This window comes from Pseudorasbora parva, chromosome 25 (assembly GCF_024679245.1).
Source record: "Pseudorasbora parva isolate DD20220531a chromosome 25, ASM2467924v1, whole genome shotgun sequence".
NCBI classification, from domain to species: domain Eukaryota; kingdom Metazoa; phylum Chordata; class Actinopteri; order Cypriniformes; family Gobionidae; genus Pseudorasbora; species Pseudorasbora parva.
In genome coordinates this window covers 13,572,331-13,595,794 of record NC_090196.1, presented here as the reverse complement: position 1 = coordinate 13,595,794, position 23,464 = coordinate 13,572,331, and the positions used below count along the sequence as shown (strand labels likewise).

Genomic DNA, 23,464 nt, shown 5'->3' with positions numbered 1-23,464 from the left:
TGACCTGTGCACAAAGGGTCCAGTCTTTTCCCCTTGGTCCAACTTATTGGTTTTCAGACAAAAGGAAAACAACAGAGCGATTGTAAAGATAAGACTTGGGGATAATTAACAGCAAATCTAGACAAAAAAAAAGCAATGCCCCATCATTCATTGGTTGTGAAGAAGGGAGGAGGTTGAATGAAGTGTGTGTGGTCATAAAATGTGGTCTTGGTTGTGAGGACCGTTATATAAAAGGGGTGGATGGTTCAAGCCGACCCATCTTGAAAAGTGAAGTCCAATCATGAGTCCATGCGTCTTCTCAATCGTGGTCATTTTGGGGTTGGTGATGGCTGTGGAAATGGCCACATCGGAGGGCCAGCAGATCCTCCAAGCCTTGCACTGTCCGGCCTGTGAACGCATTCATTGTTCCCCTCGTAGAGCGCTGAAGCTCCAGTGTCAGGGTGGTATAACCACTGGGATTTGCGGTTGTTGTCCAGCCTGTGCCAAACTCGCAGGAGAAAGCTGTGGAGGCACTTGGGACTACCTGGGGAAGTGCGATGAAGGGCTGGTTTGCGTTTACCAAGAAGCCACAGATGGAAAACCAGAGGCAGAACGCAAGGGAACCTGCAAATCAGGTACCGCTGGAGCTGAAGATGCCAAGTTCATCTGCCAGCATGTTACATTAAAGTGCAAAGTTGGTTCTTGAATTCAAGTTGCTCATTGTAATGAACAACATCAGGTAATACCAGGCCTGAAATGAAAATCTTAAAGGCAATATCATTTCTATAGTGAATTTAAAATAATTTATTTTTTTATTATTAAATGCTTCCACTGAATGAGTGGAACAGTCACACTGTAAAAAATTGATCAGTTAACTTTACTTAAAAAAAAGAAAGGCACCTAATTGCCTTAAAATTATTTAGTAATAAACTACGGGTAATTGAAAAAATTACGTTGTGAGACCTTTTTCAATTACGCATGAAGTTAACGTCAACGGACGACTTTTTACAGTTATGGTAATATGCGTGTTAAAAGGAGTTTGAAGTCTGAAATACACCAAAACAAATATGAAGATCAAAATCAAAATTGAAAATATATCTCTATTCCTTGGTATTTTAATATCATACTCCTGTTTTACTGTCTTAAATTTATTTTCTTTACTCTATTCAGCACTTTGGATAGCTCTGCTATGTTTAAATCTATCTATCTATCTATCTATCTATCTATCTATCTATCTATCTATCTATCTATCTATCTATCTATCTATCTATCTATCTATCTATCTATCTATCTATCTATCTATCTATCTATCTATCTATCTATCTATCTATCTATCTATCTATCTATCTATCTATCTATCTATCTATCTATCTATCTCTGTCTGTCTGTCTGTCTGTCTGTCTGTCTGTCATTATATGAAATGTATGAAATTTACATTCTTACATTGTTTTCTTCTGTTGTAATATAACAATATAAAAGCCAATAATTTAATTTTGGAAACATTGTCTTTATAATATCACACATTTTTCTCTCACAATATAATATTTGCATACAGTATAAACCAAACTTTATGCATTAAAATATTTCACATTTTTGCATATTTCCCTATAGAGATCATCATATTTAGGGGCTCTTGCCATTTAAAAGTATAAAACCCAAGTGCTACAATCCCATCATGCATAGTGTGCACCTGCTTTTGTTTTAATTATATATATATGCCATAATCAAGGTTAATGTAATTTATAAACTGTGAAGAGAGATACGGCAGTCAAGGATTCCTTTGATCTCTTTCCCATAAAAACAAAAGCTTTGATTGTTCTTATCTAGGCAGTGATGAAATCCACAACTCTCCCTGAAGAACTGCATCCGTATTGTAACGGGATTCCATCAATTTTATTGTCTGTTTTTTCTTTGACCTACAGAACAATATTCTCCCCCTCCCCCCTATTGACAGAAATGAGAGAGGGAGGGGAAGATGTGAGGGAGGATTTTTCAGCCGGGACTTTTTACTGCGCCGAGTGGAAGTACTCTCAGAAGTGCTATTCCACCATACATTATAGCTTTCCTTTTTAATCCACTTAGAAAAGTGCCACGTTTTATTTTATGTCATCATACTTGATCGTTCAACTATTCGTGTAACTGTATTTAAATAGGGGAACGTGGAGGTGTTTGGTCGCTTCTAAGTTGATCTCTGTTTGGTACCATAGTGAATGAACTGGGCTTAGTGGGCTAAACTAAATGCTATCATATCGTCACCGCGCGTCAGAGAGATTAAGTGCACGCACTGAGACGAGAGAGGTATCAACTCGTTTTAGTTAAGGGAATAACAGTTTAATATAAAAAAGCGGTAAAGTATCCCTTTAACATCACTCAAATGGTTGTCTACGGAGAAACTGGCATCCAGGCAACACATAAGTGATCGATACAGAGTGGCAACATCACTACGCACATTCTAGCAGCACGGTAGTCGGTGTATGCAGGGGAATTCATCATACCCCTTCGCTTGTAGTGTGGTCGTTTGAAGGGCTATATGGCCCTTCCCCTTACCCCAACCCCTCCAGCCAACAGAGAATCAAGACACTCCTACCCCTTCACGTGAAGGCGCAAAACAAAGGGGTAGGGGAAAGTGAAGAAATGTGATTGGGTTGAAAAGTTGCCGTTTAGATTTAAACAGGCAAATGCTTAAGAATCTATATATGATTTGATGATTATTGCATTGATTATAATGTTTCTAGTATGTTATATGTTTGGCATCAGTTTTTCTATAACTCTAAATTATGAAGTGTGTAGCTTTTCATTTCTTAAACGGGGGAGTGAATTGAGGAATCAACTTTTCCTTGAGCTTTTGATATATAAAAGGACATGGTAATATTAGAATATCCTCTAAAGCCCCGTTTCCACCACAGGAACTTTCCCCAGGAACTAGGAACTTTGGGTGGTACTCGGTGTGTTTAGACCGCAGGAACCAGGGTCTAAATGAAGTTCCGGGTAAATATTTCCCCCTCCAAACGGCCCTGCTCGCGGGGTAGTACTTTTTCAAAGTTCAGGAACTTTCGAGGGCGGGACTTGGGCGCTGAACATGCTGATTGGTTTAGCTCACGCAGCCTTTTATTTCAACCGGCATTTTTAAAAGTCTTTTGCGAGGTTCGGTCTACGTTCAGTAAATATCAGTCTTGCTCTCTGTCTGATGGCGCGCGTTCGTCTATAAGCCATCTCACATGTCCGTAATAGCTGATAATAATATACATTGTCATTTTAAATCTAGCTTTAGAAGCTTTCTGAATATGCTGCTGAATCTGCATATTAGTGCTCTTTTCTGTCGTTGTTAATTACCTCTTTAGTAAACCTATGCATAACCAGCACAGCTTGAATCTCTTCCATACTCGTTATTAATTTTTTTTCACCATGTAAACGACCTGACCGATTACTTTTAAGTGTGCGTCCTTACATGACGTGACAGCACGCGCCGCGCCGCGCTCATGTTGACAAGAGAGGAAAGCTCATTTTTCTGAGGGGTAAACTTTTTATTTCGTAAGTTATGAAGATAATGTTGGAGTAATGACACAGCGTATATTGCCCCAGGCAGTTTTTACTTTAACTGCGGCTGACAGAAGAATTTTTTTTTTCTGAGATGATTATTACACTTTACAACAAATAAATAGCTTATATAATGCCATTAAGAGTTGCTATGGCCTCAGTAAACAAACTCCAGCTGCTGGAGAAAACAGCGTTGACATTTTTGATGCGACAGACAAACCGCATGTGACAAAATGATTGTGATTGAAAGTCATCACACGTAAACACCAGATCGGTTTAGATAACGTCTCAGTCGCGCGCAGTCCTACATCACCGGACTAATTTGCCTAATCTTCTCGAAACTTTAGATCGCGGTCGAAACGCAGACAGCTGCAGGTCTGGGGGGGAGAAAAGTTCCTGAAAAAAAGTTCCTGGTACAAATTGTTCCGGGTAATTTTGGTGGAAACGGGGCTTAAGTTTCAGAGCTGAAAACTTTCTTGTTAGTAGACAGCAGGCTCAACAAACGGTCTTGTGCTTCATACTGACGTCAGTGCGCGATTAAACACATACAGGAGGCGTTTCTCAATGTCAAGGAAGTATCCTCGGAAGCCAGAATTCCAAGGATGCTACGTCATCGACATCCGACGAAGGACTGTTCCAATGTCGAGGATCCTCGGTATTTCAACCAAGGACTGAGTCCTTCGTTCGAAAAACATGTCATATACCGGAAAGGATGCATATGAGTAGCCTTCGCGCTCTTCGCGTTCTCAAATCACCCACAATCCTATGCGCGCAGCTTTGCTATCTTCAGACGTTCCCGGAGTCGGAGCGTGAACGGGGCAAATATGCTTGTATCGAGGTTTGTAGATGGGAAGGAAGGAGGCGGGAACCGGCGAACGTTCGACAGCTTTATAATAAATGATAAACAAAACGAAAGTAACGCGGGCGACTGCCCGCACACACATAATAAAACATAAACAAACCATAACAAAGTCCAGGCCTAGTCCTCTCTCATCTTCCACGCTCCTCCAATTATACTCCCGTCACTGCAGTGAGCCAAGACCGGTGTGACGATCACCTGCCGCTCATTATCACTCCACCGGGCCGCTCTCATGGTCCCTCACCTCGCTGCTTGCCACAATGCTTTTATTTACGTTACCAAACATTTGTTATAACCGTAGTAAATATAAGTAAAGTTTAACGTTTAAATGCCGGTACAATTTACTACTGTATTGATATTTAAAAAAAATACAAATAATGTTACGCATAACGTTATTGATGGCCAACGGACCTTTTCACTGACGTAATGACGCAATGACGTGCACTTGCTAGCCTGTTCCATTTACGTGTTCTCCGAATGCTAAAGAGGAGCCTCGCCTAGCCTCTGAAGGAAGTGACTTGGAAGGATCAGTCCTTCCAAGGAAGCATCCTTGACATTGAGAAACACCTAGAATCTACAGCGCGTCTAATCCAGTAGTCCCGCCCACCGATTCATGGAGGGCTCGTGCTAGCTGGTCAACAACAATAAACATGCTGAGGAAGATTAAGATATTGCGCTATTCCTGGTTGTGGAAGAACACAGTCGCTGCACAAGCTTACTTCTGATCCTAATATTAGGAATGAGTGGTTGAACTTTATTTTTAATGAAGTTCCAGCTCGCGTGGGGTAGACATATTCACATTCAGTTCAGTTTGTAAACTAATCTCCGGTCGATGCTGGATTTGGATCCGACAGGAATGGTGCAACACACTTATGTGAGTAAAACGTGTTTTTATATGTAATAGTACTGCATTGTTAGGCTATAGATCGTTTTGCTAATGTGTACGTGTCTAACAGAGCATAACTTTAGCACGCTAGACTCAGACACGTATGGGCCAGGGCTCGCAAAGCTCGGCAGGCTGCTGAATCTCATTATATTCTGTTCTTGTTGTGCTTTTCTCTTTCCGTCTCTCTCTCTCGAGTTGACATCTGAAGGGCGGCGCGCCGAACGTGTATGTGTGTGCACGCGGTTCGCGCTTATATCGTCCGATCTTGCGGGCTATGTGTAATATAAAAATAATAGTCCAATCAATCGCAGGTCGATGAGAAATAAAACATTGTGTTTGTTTGATAAAGACGTTTTCGAGCCCTGTGATGGAGATAATCATTCTGGTTGTCACTTCTCCCTCATTCTCTCCTCTCCGTCATGTGGACTGACAGAGGAGCTGAAGCTCATTAAATATGCAAATATTCTCCAATCCTAGCCATGGGCGTTTACTTCCAAGTCTCCAGTGCGGCACGCCCATTAAAACCCAGGGTTTAGGTGAGAGCCTCAAAACCAGTGTAGAAAATAGCCTATTACTTATTAGTTATGATGTTTTTGAATGTAAAAACCAAGCAAACGTCATTAGTTGACCTCAGACAACAGTGTATATATATATATATATATATATATATATATATATATATATATATATATATATATATATATATATATATATATATATATACAGTCTTGTTCAAAATAATAGCAGTACAATGTGACTAACCAGAATAATCAAGGTTTTTAGTATATTTTTTATTGCTACGTGGCAAACAAGTTACCAGTAGGTTCAGTAGATTGTCAGAAAACAAACAAGACCCAGCATTCATGATATGCACGCTCTGAAGGCTGTGCAATTGGGCAATTAGTTGAAAGGGGTGTGTTCAAAAAAATAGCAGTGTCTACCTTTGACTGTACAAACTCAAAACTATTTTGTACAAACATTTTTTTTCTTCTGGGATTTAGCAATCCTGTGAATCACTAAACTAATATTTAGTTGTATGACCACAGTTTTTTAAAACTGCTTGACATCTGTGTGGCATGGAGTCAACCAACTTGTGGCACCTCTCAGCTGTTATTCCACTCCATGATTCTTTAACAACATTCCACAATTCATTCACATTTCTTGGTTTTGCTTCAGAAACAGCATTTTTGATATCACCCCACAAGTTCTCAATTGGATTAAGGTCTGGAGATTGGGCTGGCCACTCCATAACATTAATTTTGTTGGTTTGGAACCAAGACTTTGCCCGTTTACTAGTGTGTTTTGGGTCATTGTCTTGTTGAAACAACCGTTTCAAGGGCATGTCCTCTTCAGCATAGGGCAACATGACCTCTTCAAGTATTTTAACATATGCAAACTGATCCATGATCCCTGGTATGCGATAAATAGGCCCAACACCAAAGTAGGAGAAACATGCCCATATCATGATGCTTGCACCTCCATGCTTCACTGTCTTCACTGTGTACTGTGGCTTGAATTCAGAGTTTGGGGGTCGTCTCACAAACTGCCTGTGGCCCTTGGACCCAAAAAGAACAATTTTACTCTCATCAGTCCACAAAATGTTCCTCCATTTCTCTTTAGGCCAGTTGATGTGTTCTTTGGCAAATTGTAACCTCTTCTGCACATGCCTTTTTTTTAACAGAGCAGAGGTTTCAAAAGTACTCGCATACATTACTCAAGTGGAAGTATAGATACTAGGGTTTAAAAATACTTCTGTAGAAGTTGAAGTATCAACTCAAGCTTTTTACTTAAGTAAAAGTGTAAAAGAACTGGTTTTCAAAACTACTTAAAGTATAAAAGTAAAAGTAATGTAAGGAAAAAAATGCCATTAAAGACAAAAGCTTAGGCCACACCACAGGGGCCTATAGTGCACTACCCCACCTCCTCAAAAAACATTTTTCTAAAGGCCATAATGACTATATGTTATATTAAAATGTTAATGTTGAAAAAATTTGGGATGCACTGGCTACCTGTTTCAGCCGCATAAATACCCATTGAAAATTTATGCATTTTAGTACAATGGACATATACCATATGTGTACCGCTTAGCATTAACATGTTTCCTATTTCAATCTTAATTTAGTATCAATTCATATGTAGTATATTTATAATAAGGAAAATTAGTTTGTTTTAGCACTATTTTAAACTTTTCTATTTGAAACGGTCAAATTATATGTGCTCGCATTCATTAATATTCACTTGTGCTTATATAAGTATCATTATTCACAAAAAAATATAAAAGTATATTAACGTTTTAAAATTTCACATTTAAAGAAATCTATTGTTTGATCTAAATATTTATTCAAATGCAAGACTGTTTTTGAAGAACTAAATTAGATATATGTATAGGCTATTTATTCTAACATTATGTTCAATGATGTTCAACACACATACCTCTGATAAAATCTCAAACATTTAGCTGAAGGGTTTCATGACCCTTTAAAGAGCCATAAGGCACCTACTGGGTAATGGCATTACAAATTAACATTGTTACTTTTTAAGCAACAAAATGTCTCTAATTTACCTCTTTGAATTAGAATTCTCTATTTTAACCTTAATAAATACACAAATTGAAATATAAATAATAAAAATATTAGAAGAAATATATTTTAAGTGGCCATTAATTGACTATAATTATTGCACAAGTAGTATTTAGTAGCCTACCAAAAGATCTCTTCAAAATATTAAATAAACATTATTGAGCTAAAATATAGAACACTTATTTGATTGAAAAATAGTTACGGTGTATAGTCACATTTGACCATCAATGAGTATTAGTTTGACCAATTAGTTAGGAATACCTGAGGCCTAAATACAAGAATAAAATTAATGTCAACAATGTTGCATCTTTATCACTCTCCATAATAAAACGATCCAGTGAATATGGCTGACTTAATAATCAATGCACACTAAGCTGTACTGTTTAACAAAACTTGCTGCAAACATCTGTAGAGTGAAACTGTTGTGTACCTTTTTGTGTGTTAAGCCATTCAAATGCATTGACACCGCGCTAGAAGTATTGAGCGCTCCATGTACCACGTGACTGCGCGCGCCGCCAGTAGATGAGAGCATATTGCCACTCCGCTTTTCAACGCCTCTGACTTTAATTAGCGCCAAAACGCTATTTATTGTTTGAATTTCGCATTAAGACTTATAATAATCATAATAATAATATTAATAAAATCTATAGGCCTAGCTTTGTTTAATATAAAAAGCAGTTTGGCAATTTGGCAACTTAATCGTGAGATTAAGCTGGGCAGCGTGAGAGCGTGACACCGAGCCCGAAAGCGTGTGTGTCACGCCAAATGCGTGAGAGTTGGCAACCCTGCGGACAGGAATCATGATTATACTTATAAAGAGTGTTCGAGTCACAGGTGTAATCCAAGTTTGAGAGTTTGTTCACTCTACCGCTCCTTACTGTAGAAACGGCTTGTGTATATACTGTATGTATGCCACTTTAGCATAGCGATCACTTGAATATACATCTACAACGAGTTATCGAGCTAAAAACCTGGCTGTCATGAATGAGCACGTCTGCTGCTGATCGCTGACTGACTGAAAGAGCCTGCTCGTGCGCTGGAACCCGCCCAATCTGGCAACACCGTGTGTGATTTGTGCTTTGAATCTTGTGCAGGCGCGATGGATCGCGTAGTAACCAATTGGGTGTTGGAATGGTATATGATAACACTTCTCATCCAACCACAATCAAATTCACACTATCCGGATGACGCGATTTATCTGCATAGTTGTTTTTTTTTAAACAAGATGAAATGAAAGAGGAGTAACGAGGCTATTTTTAAAAAGTAAGGAGTAGAAAGTACAGATAATTGCGTGGAAATTTAAGGAGTAGAAGTAAAAAGTAGGCAGAAAAATAATTACTCCAGTAAAGTATAGATAACCAAAATTTCTACTTAAGTAAGGTAACGAAGTATTTGTACTTCGTTACTTGACACCTCTGTAACAGAGGGACTTTGCGGGGGATTCTTGAAAATAGATTAGCTTCACACAGACGTCTTCTAACTGTCACAGTACTTACAGGTAACTCCAGACTGTCTTTGATCATCCTGGAGGTGATCATTGGCTGAGCCTTTGCCATTCTGGTTATTCTTCTATCCATTTTGATGGTTGTCTTCCGTTTTCTTCCACGTCTCTCTGGTTTTGCTCTCCATTTTAAGGCATTGGAGATCATTTTAGCTGAACAGCCTATCATTTTTTGCACCTCTTTATAGATTTTCCCCTCTCTAATCAACTTTTTAATCAAAGTACGCTGTTCTTCTGAACAATGTCTTGAACGACCCATTTTCCTCAGCTTTCAAATGCATGTTCAACAAGTGTTGGCTTCATCCTTAAATAGGGGCCACCTGATTCACACCTGTTTCTTCACAAAATTGATGACCTCAGTGATTGAATGCCACACAGCTATTTTTTTGAACACACCCCTTTCAACTAATTGCCCAATTGCACAGCCTTAAGAGCGTGCATATCATGAATGCTGGGTCTCATTTGTTTTCTGAAAATCGAATGAACCTACTGGTAACTTGTTTGCCACGTAGCAATAAAAAATATACTAAAAACCTTGATTATTCTGGTTAGTCACATTGTACTGCTATTATTTTGAACAAGACTGTATATATATATATATATATATATATATATATATATATATATATATATATATATATATATATATATATATATATATATATATATATATATATATATATATATATATATATATATATATAAAAAGCCAGTTCATGACACCTTTAAACACCCATGTAGGAAGACACATCACGGCCATATCCCAGTTAAGATTCATCAGCTCAAATTTTGAACGGTTGGCAGGGAGCATGAAGAATCCTTTCACCTCCAGAGTCCAGAGCTTAAATTCATTGAAAGTTTGGGATGTGCTGGAGGAGACTTTACAGAGTGCTGGACACTTGCATTGACAATACAAGATCTTTACCAAACATTGATTCACCTCTTGATGTAAACATCACATTCATTTATTTCCATCAAGAGGTGGCACTTATTGCATTAATTTTCAATGCATTTTGGATTTGTATTTCCAAACAGTGCTTGAGGTTCTAAAAGCAGACACGTGCAGACCCGAGTGCACGTGGGAGTTCTGCGAAGCGAATCCAAATGAAATATGCTCAGCAAGGTAACTTCTGCTTGAACTTTTCTCCATGTAGTCTTGATATTCAATTTGTCTTGAATGATTTCAGTACAGTAAGTTACTGGCATCAGTTGTCTCATCCGTGACCGATTCATTTTCTATATCTCGTCGCAGGTCTGTATCGATGGAGAAGCGCGAGTGTGGAGGTCACTGCCAGCACACAACCTGCTCCAGCTGCTTGGTTCTCACACCTCCATCTTGTGCTCAGTCCTGTTCCCCAACAGACCACGTCTGTCTGCATCGCTTTGGAAAGTGTGTGCGTGGTCACCTGACCGATGAAAAACATCCATCCGTCTGCCATCAGAACCTTCAGGTCAATTTTAATTCTGTTTTGTGCTTTATTATTCTTTTTATGACATGAAGCTGAAATATAATTGTTTATTTCTATGATGATTACCATATTGTTTCTTTTAATAAAAAAAGTGCTTTTATTGAACTTGGGGGCCATAGGAAAGAAAAATACACTTATCTTATATATTAAAGGGGCTTTAAAATTCATAACACCTAGTGTGATAAGGTTCGTATATGGTCAGGAAGGAAGACGACGAGGTCGGCGTGACTGGGACACGCACACTTTATTTAGTAGTTTCAAAGAGAAAACAACAAGCGCTCGGTGGTGCATAAGCTCTAAATCCTCGATATGGATCGCTCATTTTCCCAGTCCAACTCTCTCTCTCCCGGCAGCGGCTTATAAGTGCTACCCCTACCTTGTTAAAGGAGTAGTTCACTATGAAAATTAGCCCATGATTTACTCACCCACAAGCCATCCTAGGTGTAAATGACATTCTTCTTTCAGGCGAATACTCCAAAGCTTTATGGCAGTGACGGGGTCCATTGAGTTTGAAGCTCAAAAAAGTGTATCTATCCATTGTAAAAAATAAATAAAAAATTGCATGGTTCCAGGGGGCCTTCTGAAGCGAATCCATCGAGTTTGTAAGAAAAAGATCAATTTTTTAACACATTATAGAGTATAATATCTAGCTTCCAGAAGACCGGAAGAACATCTTCTTATTAAACTGTTTGTACACTTACGAAGTTATCAATGCTCTGGTTTGCATGTAGGGACCCTCATTATGCTCCTGTGTTAGTGTGAGGCTATTTTGAGCCTTGTTAGTGGTATTAACTAGCGATTTAATTTCACTACCCTGTGCCCCATAGACAAGCGTTATAAGCTAATCTGTTTTTAGAGATAAAACTCTTTACATTCGATTTTCATGAAAACGCATCCCAGACAACAATCTAATCGGTAACCATCTGTTAATTACCCCTAGGTTCATTTCTCACCGGAGTTGTCCTTTAATAGTGACACTGTTGGCCATTAAGTGAACAGCAGACAGCAACTAACATCTCGTGCTCGCACGCACATGAGATTAAATGTGATTCAAAGCTCCGATATACACATGGCAAAGTTATTTTTTTCATTCTTCGTTTAAAGGTGCCCTAGCATGATTTGAAACAATATTTTAAATTGTTCTCTGATATCTAAATAGAGGGTATGTGGCTTATTTAAGGTAAAAAATGGTCCAGATACAGTTTTACAGGTCCGTTTACAACCCTAGAAATTGTCCCTAGGATCTAATGCTCTGTTTTTGCCTAATTTTGAAGAGTTGTGAATATTAATGCAGAGTTCTGCTCTGATTGGCTGTTTCACTGCACTGCTGCTCAATGACAGCTAACACATCTATACCATCTGTCATGGCAATGATTTTACAAGGATAGGTTTTTAACTTTGAATCACGAACTGAACTGGGTAGCACATAAATATTTTGCTTACAGTAACGTTAGTTTGACAGTAGAGTACTGATTTAAAAGTTGATTTATTTAGCCAAACACAGATAATGTAGAAGCCACTCAAAATAGTCAGTGTCATGTTCTCAAAAATTTATATTTGTTTAACAAATTGATTAAGCCTTGTCAAATGACTATCGTTTCAACTTAGATGGTGAAGGTGACGTTAGTTTCACAGATCGAGTGAGCGATCAGTAAGCAACTAAACATTAGTAGTAAACTTAGCTTCTGAGTTATGTGTTAATAATAAAATATAGGCTAATTTATATTTCAGTCCGTCAAAAGTTGTATTTTATGACAACAGTGGCAGGAAATAATATTAACCTTTGTCATGTGAGCTACTTGGAGTTTCCAATACTAGCATCTTGCGTTAGATCTAGAAAACACAGGATTTTATTGTAATGTTGTCTTACTAAGAAACTTTCAATTTAATCAGAAATGGGTTCGACAGTCAAGAAGTGGATAAAATCACTACTTACTGTTTACAGGAATATGGTTGGAATCGGCCCTTTCTTCAGTTTTAGACGCCGAGCGAATCCTGCTATATTGCCCCAGGTTAGAAAAACTCTCAGTGGTGAAATAGGCCGAGGAAATTCTGGGCAACTTTGAATTACATTTTTGCGGTATCCGACTGTAAATAAACATCAACCATGACTGCTGACATTTTTTATCTGTGGGAAGGCTATGAAAAGTCCTCACATCCCCTGCACAGCCTGGAACATGACATTTATTTTCCATGATCTGCTGATTTCGCTATCCTCACGTGATGCTCGTTTATCTGCTGAACTCCCGATGGCTGCGCACTGCGTAGTTCCGCCTGAAAATGAACATTGGCTGACATGCAAATGTTGGGGGGCGTACATATTAAGGATCCCAGCGATTGAATCACGTGGCGTTGTGAAAATAGCCTGTTTTTCCATGGTGTTTTTCACAAACAAGATTGAATATGAAGGAGGAGGCAATGGTGTTTGAGACTCACTATGTAATGTCCATGTACTGAACTCTTATTATTTAACTATGGTAAGGTTAATTCAATTTTTAATTCTAATGAAAATGGTTTTTCATTTAATGGTTAAAAGAACTTGGAATAGTTTGATTATAAAATATATTTGAGACTATAGACCTGGTTGTGTGCGGATATATTTTGAATGAATTGCTTTTCTTTGCATGACACATTGACATTAGTACAGAATGGCTCTTTCTGCATTATCCTGAACATTGTATATCATTCGTTTCATGTGTCATAGAATGTAATGTCACATCCTTTTGATTTTCTCTGCAAAAATGTCCCGATTCCTTCACATAAAAATCAGTCTACAGGCTTTCATAGACAACCTAGGAAATTGGGGAAGGTCTCCTAACAAAACTTCGTTTTTTGTTTTTTTACTACGTTCACACTAGGGCTATGCGATATTGAAAAAAAAAATGCGATATGCAATATCTTGTTAAATAATGCGATATTCGATATGCAATACTATATTGCTTTTAGTGTGTAAAATCTATTTCAATTATATTAAATCAATTATTTAAAAACTGAGAAGGATACCATTTATGGGTAAAGAAACAGTCAAACATTATTTCTGGGTAAAGAAAGCATCTCTACAACTTCTGAAAGTGAACAGCAGTGTTTTAGCAAAAATTTGTCATAAATCTGGCAATATAATTTTAACATAAATGTAAACAAACAAAAAATGTAATCCCAATATTTAAATACCAAAAACTCTTTGCTTGACTTGATAATACAGTGAGGAAAATAAGTATTTGAACACCCTGCTATTTTGCAAGTTCTCCCACTTAGAAATCATGGAGGGGGAGTCACGTGATGGCAAGCTGGGAAATGGCAGCACGCTAGAGCAGCGCTCGGATACCCACCATTAATTACATCACTTAGTATATATTTGCTTCGCAAATTTAATCAAACCTCGATAGATAACTTTGCTTTTCAATTGAAGCATCCAACAAACAACAATGACATCGTCCAAGCAACAAATTCGAGGAGTGCAAACGCGTCTGAAAACAACGACCCCAGAAGCTAATGATTCTCCGTCACTAGAGTCAAGCAATCAAACCCCGAACTTGAAAGATCTTTTCGCTGAAATTAGTCAAATGAACGCTACTTTGTTGGGGGTAGCAAGTGATGTGATAACTATTAAAGCGACTACTACAGAACTTAAAGAGGCGATTAACTCTGTACAGGCCAGACTCGATGAAGCCGAGAATCGCATCTCGCACGTGGAAGATTCAACGAATCGCCTGACTGGTGATACTGAGAGGATGGCGAAACTTGTGGACGAGCTCTGGAACAAAGCTGAGGATTTGGAAAATCGCAGCAGGCGGAATAACATCAAAATAATCGGCCTTAAAGAGGGGAAAGAAGTAGGTTACAAAATGAACGATTATGTTCAGAAGATCCTGTCAGAGGGACTCGGCTTGACCGGGTCGGAGTTCGAGATTGAGCGGAGTCATCGGAGTTTCGGGCCAAAACCTAATGATGATCAGCGTCCCCGTGTCGTGTTGGTAAAATTTCTACGTTATACCGCGAGGGAGAAAATCCTGACAGCAGCGAAAAAGAACAGGGGATTTGAATGGGAGGACTGCAGGCTTTCCATTTTCGAGGATATGTCGAGAGAGAGAGCAATGATGAGGAAAAAATTCTCCGCAGCGAAGAAGTTACTCTGGGATCGTGACGTTCGACATACCCTGGTTCATCCAGCCACTCTGAAGTTTACGTGGAAAGGAAAAAAGCAGAGTTTTACTGACCACATGGAGGCAGAAAGATATATAAAGGAGCACATCCAACTACAAGGAGGTGATGAGTAAACTATAAGTGACTGAAATATGTAAGTCGAGGTATTATGATACGTGGTTAAAATGGTGGGTCGGGAAAAGCTTTGGGGTCTGTCTTCCCGAGTCAGCGAGTGTGCTCTGACTGCGAGCATCACGGACCAAATGTGTGACCCAGAAGTGGGCTCACTGCCTCTTAAGGGCGGTGTTTTGAGTTTCGTTTTTTCTCTCTTATTTGTTTTGTTTTTTGTTTGTTTTTCAAGGTTTCATTGTTCACAAAAACGTTGGAAGTTAAATAATTGGTTTTCTATCAGGAAGGATTGTAGGTATAATACCAGTTTACATGTTAAAGGTTCATTTGTTATTTATTTTTGGAACTTGATAAGTAAGTTGCATCGCAGCACAACAAGTGCACAGTTTTACACAGCGTGTGATGGATAAACAATGTATAAATATAATATCTTGGAATATAAATGGCTGTGGGTCACCTGTTAAAAGGAAAAAAATACTTGCATATCTTAAGATCAGGAAAACAGATGTTGCCTTTTTACAGGAAACTCATTTTAAAGATGAAAGGGAAGCTTTGAAACTTAGACATGACTGGGTCGGACATGTGTTTCATAATTCTGTGTCAAGCAGTAGGAGTGGAGTAGCCATACTAGTGAGGAAGAAAATACACTTTCTATTGTTGAATCAACACAAAGACAAGGATGGTCGTATACTCTGTATCGAAGCAAAGATCAATGATGTTAAAGTAGTATTCTGTAACATATATGCACCAAATAAGGAAGAGCCAGAATTCTTTCATGAGGTAAACAAAATATTAGCCAATCTTGAGGGACATATTATAATTGGAGGTGACTTTAATCAAACTATGGATGGCATCCTGGATAGAAGTCAAAACAACATCAGATCAACCCCCAGAGATAGGGCTGCCATTCATACTCTTAAAGATGACAACGGATTAACAGATATTTGGAGACTGGTTAACCCACGAGAACGGGAATACACATTCTTCTCAAACTGTCACAAGACCTTTTCAAGAATTGATTATTTTCTGATCTCCAATTCTCTAATTGACTCTGTTGCTGATTGTATAATAGGAGTAATAGGTCTGACAGATCATGCACATGTTGAATTAAAATTAGAAGTGAATGTAGATTTTAAGAAACGGGGGCGGTGGAGACTAAATACCTTTATGCTGGAGGATAAGGTCTTTGTAGATTCATTGCAGGATGATATAAAGATGTTTTTTGAACTTAATATTGGGTCAACTCAGAGATTAGCAACAGTATGGGATGCCTGTAAAGCATTTATCAGGGGAAAATGTATTGCTTATGCAAGTAGAAAAAAAAAAGAAAGTGTAGGAAAAGTAAAACTCTTAGAAAAACAAATCAGTGATCTAGAGAAGGATTTGGTGCAACATTTTACAGATTTGAAATTTAAACGGCTTTGTCAATTAAAATTTGATCTTCATGAATTCTTTAATAAAAAAGCAGAATATGCATTATTTAGATTGAAGACCAAGTATTATGAGAGTGGGGAAAAAGCTGGGAAACTCCTTGCTAGACAGATTAAGCAACATGATGCATGTCATGTCATACCAGCAATTAAGGAGAGAAATAAGGTGCTCACCTCCAACAAAGAAATTAATAGGGTGTTCAACCAGTACTATTCAAAACTGTACACATCAGAATCCATTTATAGTCAGGAGGAGTTAAAAGACTTTCTAGCTAATGTTACATTGCCCACTTTAACCCCTGAAGAACAAGCCTCAATTGATGGACCAATAACACAAGAGGAGGTCAGAACTGTTATAATGTCTTTAAAACCAGGAAAATCACCAGGCTCTGACGGATTCCCAGCAGAGTATTATAAGAAGTTTGCTGATGAGTTGACCCCAATATTGACTGAGGTATATGCAGAGGTTCTTGAGAATGATATGTTGCCTGACAGTTTTAATGAAGCCTTAATATCACTCATACCAAAACCGGATAGAGATAGGTTGGACCCTGCTAACTACCGTCCCATAAGTTTATTAAATGTAGATTGTAAAGTATTAACAAAATTATTAGCCTCACGATTAGAAAGTATTTTACCTAAAATTATACACAGAGATCAGGTGGGCTTTATTAAAAATAGATCCTCATCTGACAATATGAGAAGGCTATTACATCTCATGTGGATGAATCATTCTAATCTAGATCCCATCGCTGCAATATCGCTTGATGCAGAAAAGGCCTTCGATAGGGTGGAGTGGGGTTTTCTTTTTGAGGCCTTAGGAAAATATGGTTTTGGTCCAGGTTTTGTGAAGTGGGTTAAAATTCTTTACTCCAATCCTAAAGCGGCTGTAATAACAAATGGAATAACATCATCCTTTTTTAATCTATCAAGATCTACCCGCCAAGGCTGTCCTCTTAGTCCATTACTTTTTACATTAGTTTTGGAACCACTTGCTTCAATGATAAGAGAGGAACCGAGAATTAAAGGTGTATTTGCAGGGGAAAGAGAACATAAATTACTGTTATATGCAGATGACATATTGCTAGTAGTTAAAGACCCTGGTTGCTCCTTACCAGTACTCCTTAATACGATTGAATCTTATTCTAAATTTTCAGGATATAAAATCAACTGGCATAAGTCAGAGGCTATGCCTGTATCAGCAGTGTGCTTCTCTTCCTCAGTCAGTGCGTTTAAGTTTAAATGGATGCAAAAAGGGATTAGATATTTAGGTATCCACCTAAGCCCTAATTTAGAGAATATATTGAATTTAAATATGGTACCTTTGTTGCAGAAAATACAAACAAAACTAGATAATTGGAAGAAAATTATGTTAACTTTGTGGGGAAAAATTAATATAATAAAGATGACGATAGCACCACAGTTTAATTACATATCTGGGATGGTCCCCGTTACTATGCCTCACCAGATATATAAGCGATATAATGCTATGATTAAGAATTTTTTGTGGGATGGTAAAAGACCCAGGATTGGCATTAATAAATTATGTTTACCTAGAGATAGAGGGGGGCTAGCATTACCGAATGTAGAGCTTTACAAATTAGCATTTGAAATGTCTAAGCTCACTAGACACTGGGAGGAAGATGTTTTAGATTTAGATTGGGTATTAATAGAACGACAACTTACTTACCCTTTTCGACCAATAGAGGCCTTTTCGCAAAACCCAGAGGGGAATTTACAGCATAATATGACCAACCCTGTATTGCTTCATTCTAAAGAGGTTTGGAAAATTATCCATAGAAAATGTAAGATTTCTCACATGTGTCAGCATTACTCATCAGTATGGAATAATCCCTATATTAAGGTAGGGAAAAAGTCCCTGTTCTGGGGACAATGGTTTAGAAATGGAATACGCACTCTAAGGGATTTATTTAGTAATGATAAGCTTTTATCTTATACTAATTTAAAAGAAAAATTTCACTTAGAAGGCCGGGATCATTTCTGGAAATATTTACAGATTAGAAACTGTTTGTTGGCAAAGATTTCTATGAGACAAGAAAAGAATGTTTTAGAAACATTTTGTGAATTACCAAGACCCCTTCAAAAGTCATCTAAATTTTATCAACTTATTTTGAGGAGCGGTGATAAGAACTGTGAAAACTTGAGATTAATTTGGCAAAGAGACATTAATAGTGACATAGATAAGGACACTTGGAACAGAATTTTGTCCTACAGTGGACGATATATAAAGGAAGCAAGAGGCAAATTTATCCAGTATAAGGTATTACATAGATATTATTATACACCAGTGCGACTTTTCAGAATGGGTTGTCTGAGTGATAATAAATGCTGGAAATGTAAACAAGAAACTGGTACATATATGCATGCTCTTTGGCAATGTTCAAAGATTCAACCTTTTTGGGAAATTGTGTTGAAATATCTTGGAAGATGTTTAGGAGTGGAACTTCCATTTTCATCAAGGGTTTGTCTTTTAGGAGATAAATCTGAGATTCCTCAGATTAAAAATAAAGAGTTTTCCCTGGTTACTGTAGGGGTAGTCACGGCAGTACGACTGATACTTAGATTTTGGAAAGATATTCAATGTCCTTCACTTAAAATGTGGATTGAATCTATGATAGAGAATGTTTCATATGAAAAAATGTTAGCTAAAGTGAATGGAAATCATATGGATGTTGATATGTGGGGGAATTGTATTCAGATTATTACTTCATAAGGCATGCATCTAATATCAATCTCCCTTTGAAGTGTGACTTGCTTACCCTGTTGTGCATTTAAATGTCATTTCTATTATTATTTATTATAATTACTTTTATCCGTGTTGTTTTGTACACAATGTATTTATTTGTTTAACCTTGTACTGGTATGTTATATATATAAAAGGAAACCAATAAAAAAAACTTCATTTCCAAAAAAAAAAAAAAAAAAGAAATCATGGAGGGGTCTGAAATTGTCATCGCAGGTGCATGTCCACTGTGAGAGACATAATCTAAAAAAAAAAAAAAATCCAGAAATCACAATGTATGATTTTTTTACTATTTATTTGTAAGATAAAGCTGCAAATAACTATTTGAACACCTGAGAAAATCAATGTTAGCCTTTGTTTGCAATTACAGAGGTCAAACGTTTCCTGTAGTTTTTCACCAGGTGTGCACACACTGCAGGAGGGATTTTGGCCCACTCCTTCACACAGATGTTCTCTAGATCAGTCAGGCTTCTGGCCTGTCGCTGAGAAACACAGAGTTTGAGCTCCCTCCAAAGATTCTCTATTGGGTTATGTCTGGAGACTGGCTAGGCCACGCCAGAACCTTGATATGCTTCTTACAGAGCCACTCCTTGGTTATTGTGGCTGTGTGCTTCGGGTCATTGTCATGTTGGAAGACCCAGCCTCGACCCATCTTCAATGCTCTAACTGAGGGAAGGAGGTTGTTCCCCAAACTCTTTCAATACATGGCGCCGGTCATCCTCTCCTTAATACAGTAAATACTTGGCCATGTTAGTAGTTGGATTCTTACTGATTGTATGGGGTGGACAGGTGTCTTTATGCCCCTAAACAGGTGCATCTAATTTGGGATAATAAATGGACTGGAGGTGGACATTTTAAAGGCAGACTAACAGGTCTTTGAGGGTCAGAATTCTAGCTGATAGACAGGTGTTCAAATACTTATTTGCAGCTGTATCATACAAATAAATAGTTAAAAAATCATATATTGTGATTTCTGGATTTTTTTTTAGATTATGTCTCTCACAATGGGCATGCAACGATGACAATTTCAGACCCCTCCATGATTTCCAAGTGGGAGAACTTGCAAAATAGCAGGGTATTCAAATACTTATTTACCTCACTGTATATGTTTATATCAACCTAAAACTGAACATCCAGATAAACAAAGACACCTGATCAAGGGGTGGATGATTATTTTTGTTATTTAAATTTATCTTTGTTATTAAAAATAAGAACTAAAAACAGTAGTCTTCACATTAAGTAAGGGATAATCCACGGCTAGCCATGCATTAAAGGATTTTAATGCACGGCGTAGAGGCGAAGAACCGCCCGACGCGAAGTTGCCTCTAGGTCGTGCATTAAAATAATTTAATGCGTGTCTAGCCGTGGATTATCCCGCTTATACCATGGTTATTTGCCAAGTTAAAAACAAGTTAAAGCTGTAACTGATGTTTTTTAAGAGACGGGTTAAAAAGACGGTTGTTTTCTTACATCTCGTTATGGTTCTAGCGCACTGTCGCTTTAAATAAATTAGAGCCATCAAAATGTTTTTATATGAACAAATTAGCCTACCACATTTATTTAAATTCATTATCATTAAAAGAGAGACAGAAAACTGAAAGAGAAAGATCAGAGAGAGAGAGAGATGCGTTCGCGATCTCTTCTTTATGTCAGTCTGAAGATCCCCTCGTTGCTTAAGCATATCGAACATAACTTAATGATTATTTAATGGATTTATTAAAATTATTACGAATCATCATTATGTAGCCTAGTGTTAAATAAACCCCGCGTCAACCTATAAAGACACATTACATTCAATGCATTAAATTAAATAATAATATAGGTGCTCGAGTCCGTCAGTGTAGGTGTCACGACCATCATAGAATGTAAAAAACGCACACACGGCGACATGTTCCGCAACTCGGTGTCATGCAGGTGTCATGTCCGTGTCAGTGTTTGTTGCGATAATGTCAGTGACATGACAATGAAGACCGGATGTGCCAATACGCGCATAGTTATAGATGTATACGTATACATATCTGCGCATAGTGACATGTGCCATTGGCTTCTGTGTGTCGCGTCATGTCTCATGTCACTTAATGTTGCCATAGATATGTAACGTTATACGTATAGACATATCTGTGGTTGATACTGCAGTCTGCCACTGTCACTCTGTTTTCAAGCGTAACTTTTTTACTATGGTTACCAGTGTTTATAGTGGCGGATTAATTTCGAACTGTAATCAAACTGACTGGAACTACCTGTGCATTAAACGGTTTTACTGCACACCTTCCAGCCAATCAGAATCGAGTATTAAAACAGACCATGGTATAATTAAATATAAACTTAATAAAGCCAAAAATGTTATTCAGACAAGAGCACAATGATTTTTTTTTCTTTTGTTGTTTGACAGACTGTGGCGGCGTTACTGTATTAGCAGGCTGTCACTTTAAGAACTAATGCATGGATCCTATTGTTTCGTTCCCCAAATTATATCTTTCACTTAAAGCATAACCGACTGAGTTTACATGAATACTCATCAAGACAGCCGTTTTGACATAACTGTGTGTGTATACTCACAATTTGCAATATTTTGATAATTTCTATATATAGCACAGCCTTAGTTCACACATTGGCAATAAAAAAAGCGATTAATACATGAAAATTCTGACATATACCCCTTTTAAATGATTAATACATGATAAAATAAACTATTCACACAAACACACACAACATTCTAATGTATTTTTTTTACCTTTTTAATTATATATACTGTATATATACACATACATTTCTTTTTTTTATACGTTTAATTATATGTATATTTAATTTTAATATTTTTATATAAATTATGTATAATTACTTTTAATGTACTAATTCTTTTAACAGAGCAAGTCCGAGGGATTCTTTGTGTGTTTGGCTCCTGCCTGTCCAGCTACAGCAAACTGATTCTACATTTTAAAAGGAACTCAAATAATGCAATCTAGTTATAAAATGTAGCACAAAAGGCAGCTATTTTTTATTAATGCATTTCATTACTATTTGATTTTTTTAACCTTATAATATAAATCATTAATAAACAAAAAAGTGTGATTTATAAATGCAGTGAAATTTTACAGATTAAATGTACAGCTTTTGTATATTGTTGAATGTAATAAAATGCAATTAAATGTCATTAAAACATGATTAAAAAAAAAAAAAAAAAAACACATGAACTCTGCATTTCCATGGGTTTAAATAACAGTTTTTTCAATAATTATATATATTTTTAAATGATGTATTATAATATTTTTATGTGCAGATGTTTTATGAATAAAACTGGCTTTTCATTATTTTAATATCAGATTTGTAGTCTGTATCAGTCAATACTGTGAAGTGTGAAATATTGTTAAATGCAATCTAAAACACTGTTGTTGTCATCAAAACATGCTAAAACCATGTTAACTCTGTTTAAATAATATTTTTGTTAAATTATGTATTATATTTGTATGCGCACATCTTTTAAAACTGGCTTTTAATGTCCCTTTTTTCTATAGGGACAAATAAGGTCAGACTGACCCGTTTGGAAAAAGTCCCACCATAGACACGTTCCCACTCCTGTCGGGCTTGTTACTCAATAACAATATATTTATGAGCCTGCAATTAGACATCTATCTATAATCCAGAACAGATACTGTTGCCGTATAATGCATGTCAATGTTTTTTTTTTATTTGAGAGCCACTATGAGAGTAAAAAACACACATACGAATCCATATTAAACCCTGTGGCTCGGGATGATACATTGATGTCTTAAAACACGGCACGATCATAGAAATGTGTACATAGATGCCTCATTCGACCGAACTGCGCATGCACTAATGAGGAATCTATGTACACATTTCTATGATCGCGCCGGGTTTTGACCTTCTTCGACAGAAGTACTGACGGATGGGAACACTAGATTTGTCTGCTATGAGGTAAAAAAACAAAACAAATACTGTTCGGTTTCTCGCAGAAACTGATCGTTTGGTGTTTAAAGACATCAATGTATCATCACGAGCCGCAGGGTTTAACATGGATTCGTATGTATGTATTTTTTACTCTCATAGTGGCTCTCATAGAAAAAAACTCACTGACATGCATTATATGAGCAACGGTTGGAGTTGGGGGGTGAGCAGATAAACATCAAATTTTCATTTTCGGGTGAACTAACCCTTTAAATACTGTTC

At 37.3% G+C, this 23,464-nt stretch overlaps 1 protein-coding gene across 1 annotated transcript; it reads left to right on the top strand.

Moving 5' to 3' along the window:
• Positions 1–200: 200 nt before the first annotated feature.
• On the top strand, positions 201–12,155 carry si:ch73-330k17.3 (IGFBP domain-containing protein). The gene is made up of 4 exons (XM_067436586.1): positions 201–614; positions 10,377–10,464; positions 10,594–10,792; positions 12,105–12,155. The coding sequence occupies exons 1-4, from the start codon at positions 281–283 to the stop codon at positions 12,153–12,155; spliced, it is 672 nt and encodes a 223-aa protein (XP_067292687.1). The 5' UTR covers positions 201–280.
• Positions 12,156–23,464: the final 11,309 nt, after the last annotated feature.

Coding starts and splice junctions, on each gene's coding strand:
- si:ch73-330k17.3 (XM_067436586.1), top strand. CDS start 281: ATGAGTCCATGCGTCTTCTCAATCGTGGTCATTTTGGGGTTGGTGATG. Junction 615..10,376: donor CAAGGGAACCTGCAAATCAG/GTACCGCTGGAG, acceptor ATTTCCAAACAG/TGCTTGAGGTTCTAAAAGCA. Junction 10,793..12,104: donor TCTGCCATCAGAACCTTCAG/GTCAATTTTAAT, acceptor ATATTAATGCAG/AGTTCTGCTCTGATTGGCTG.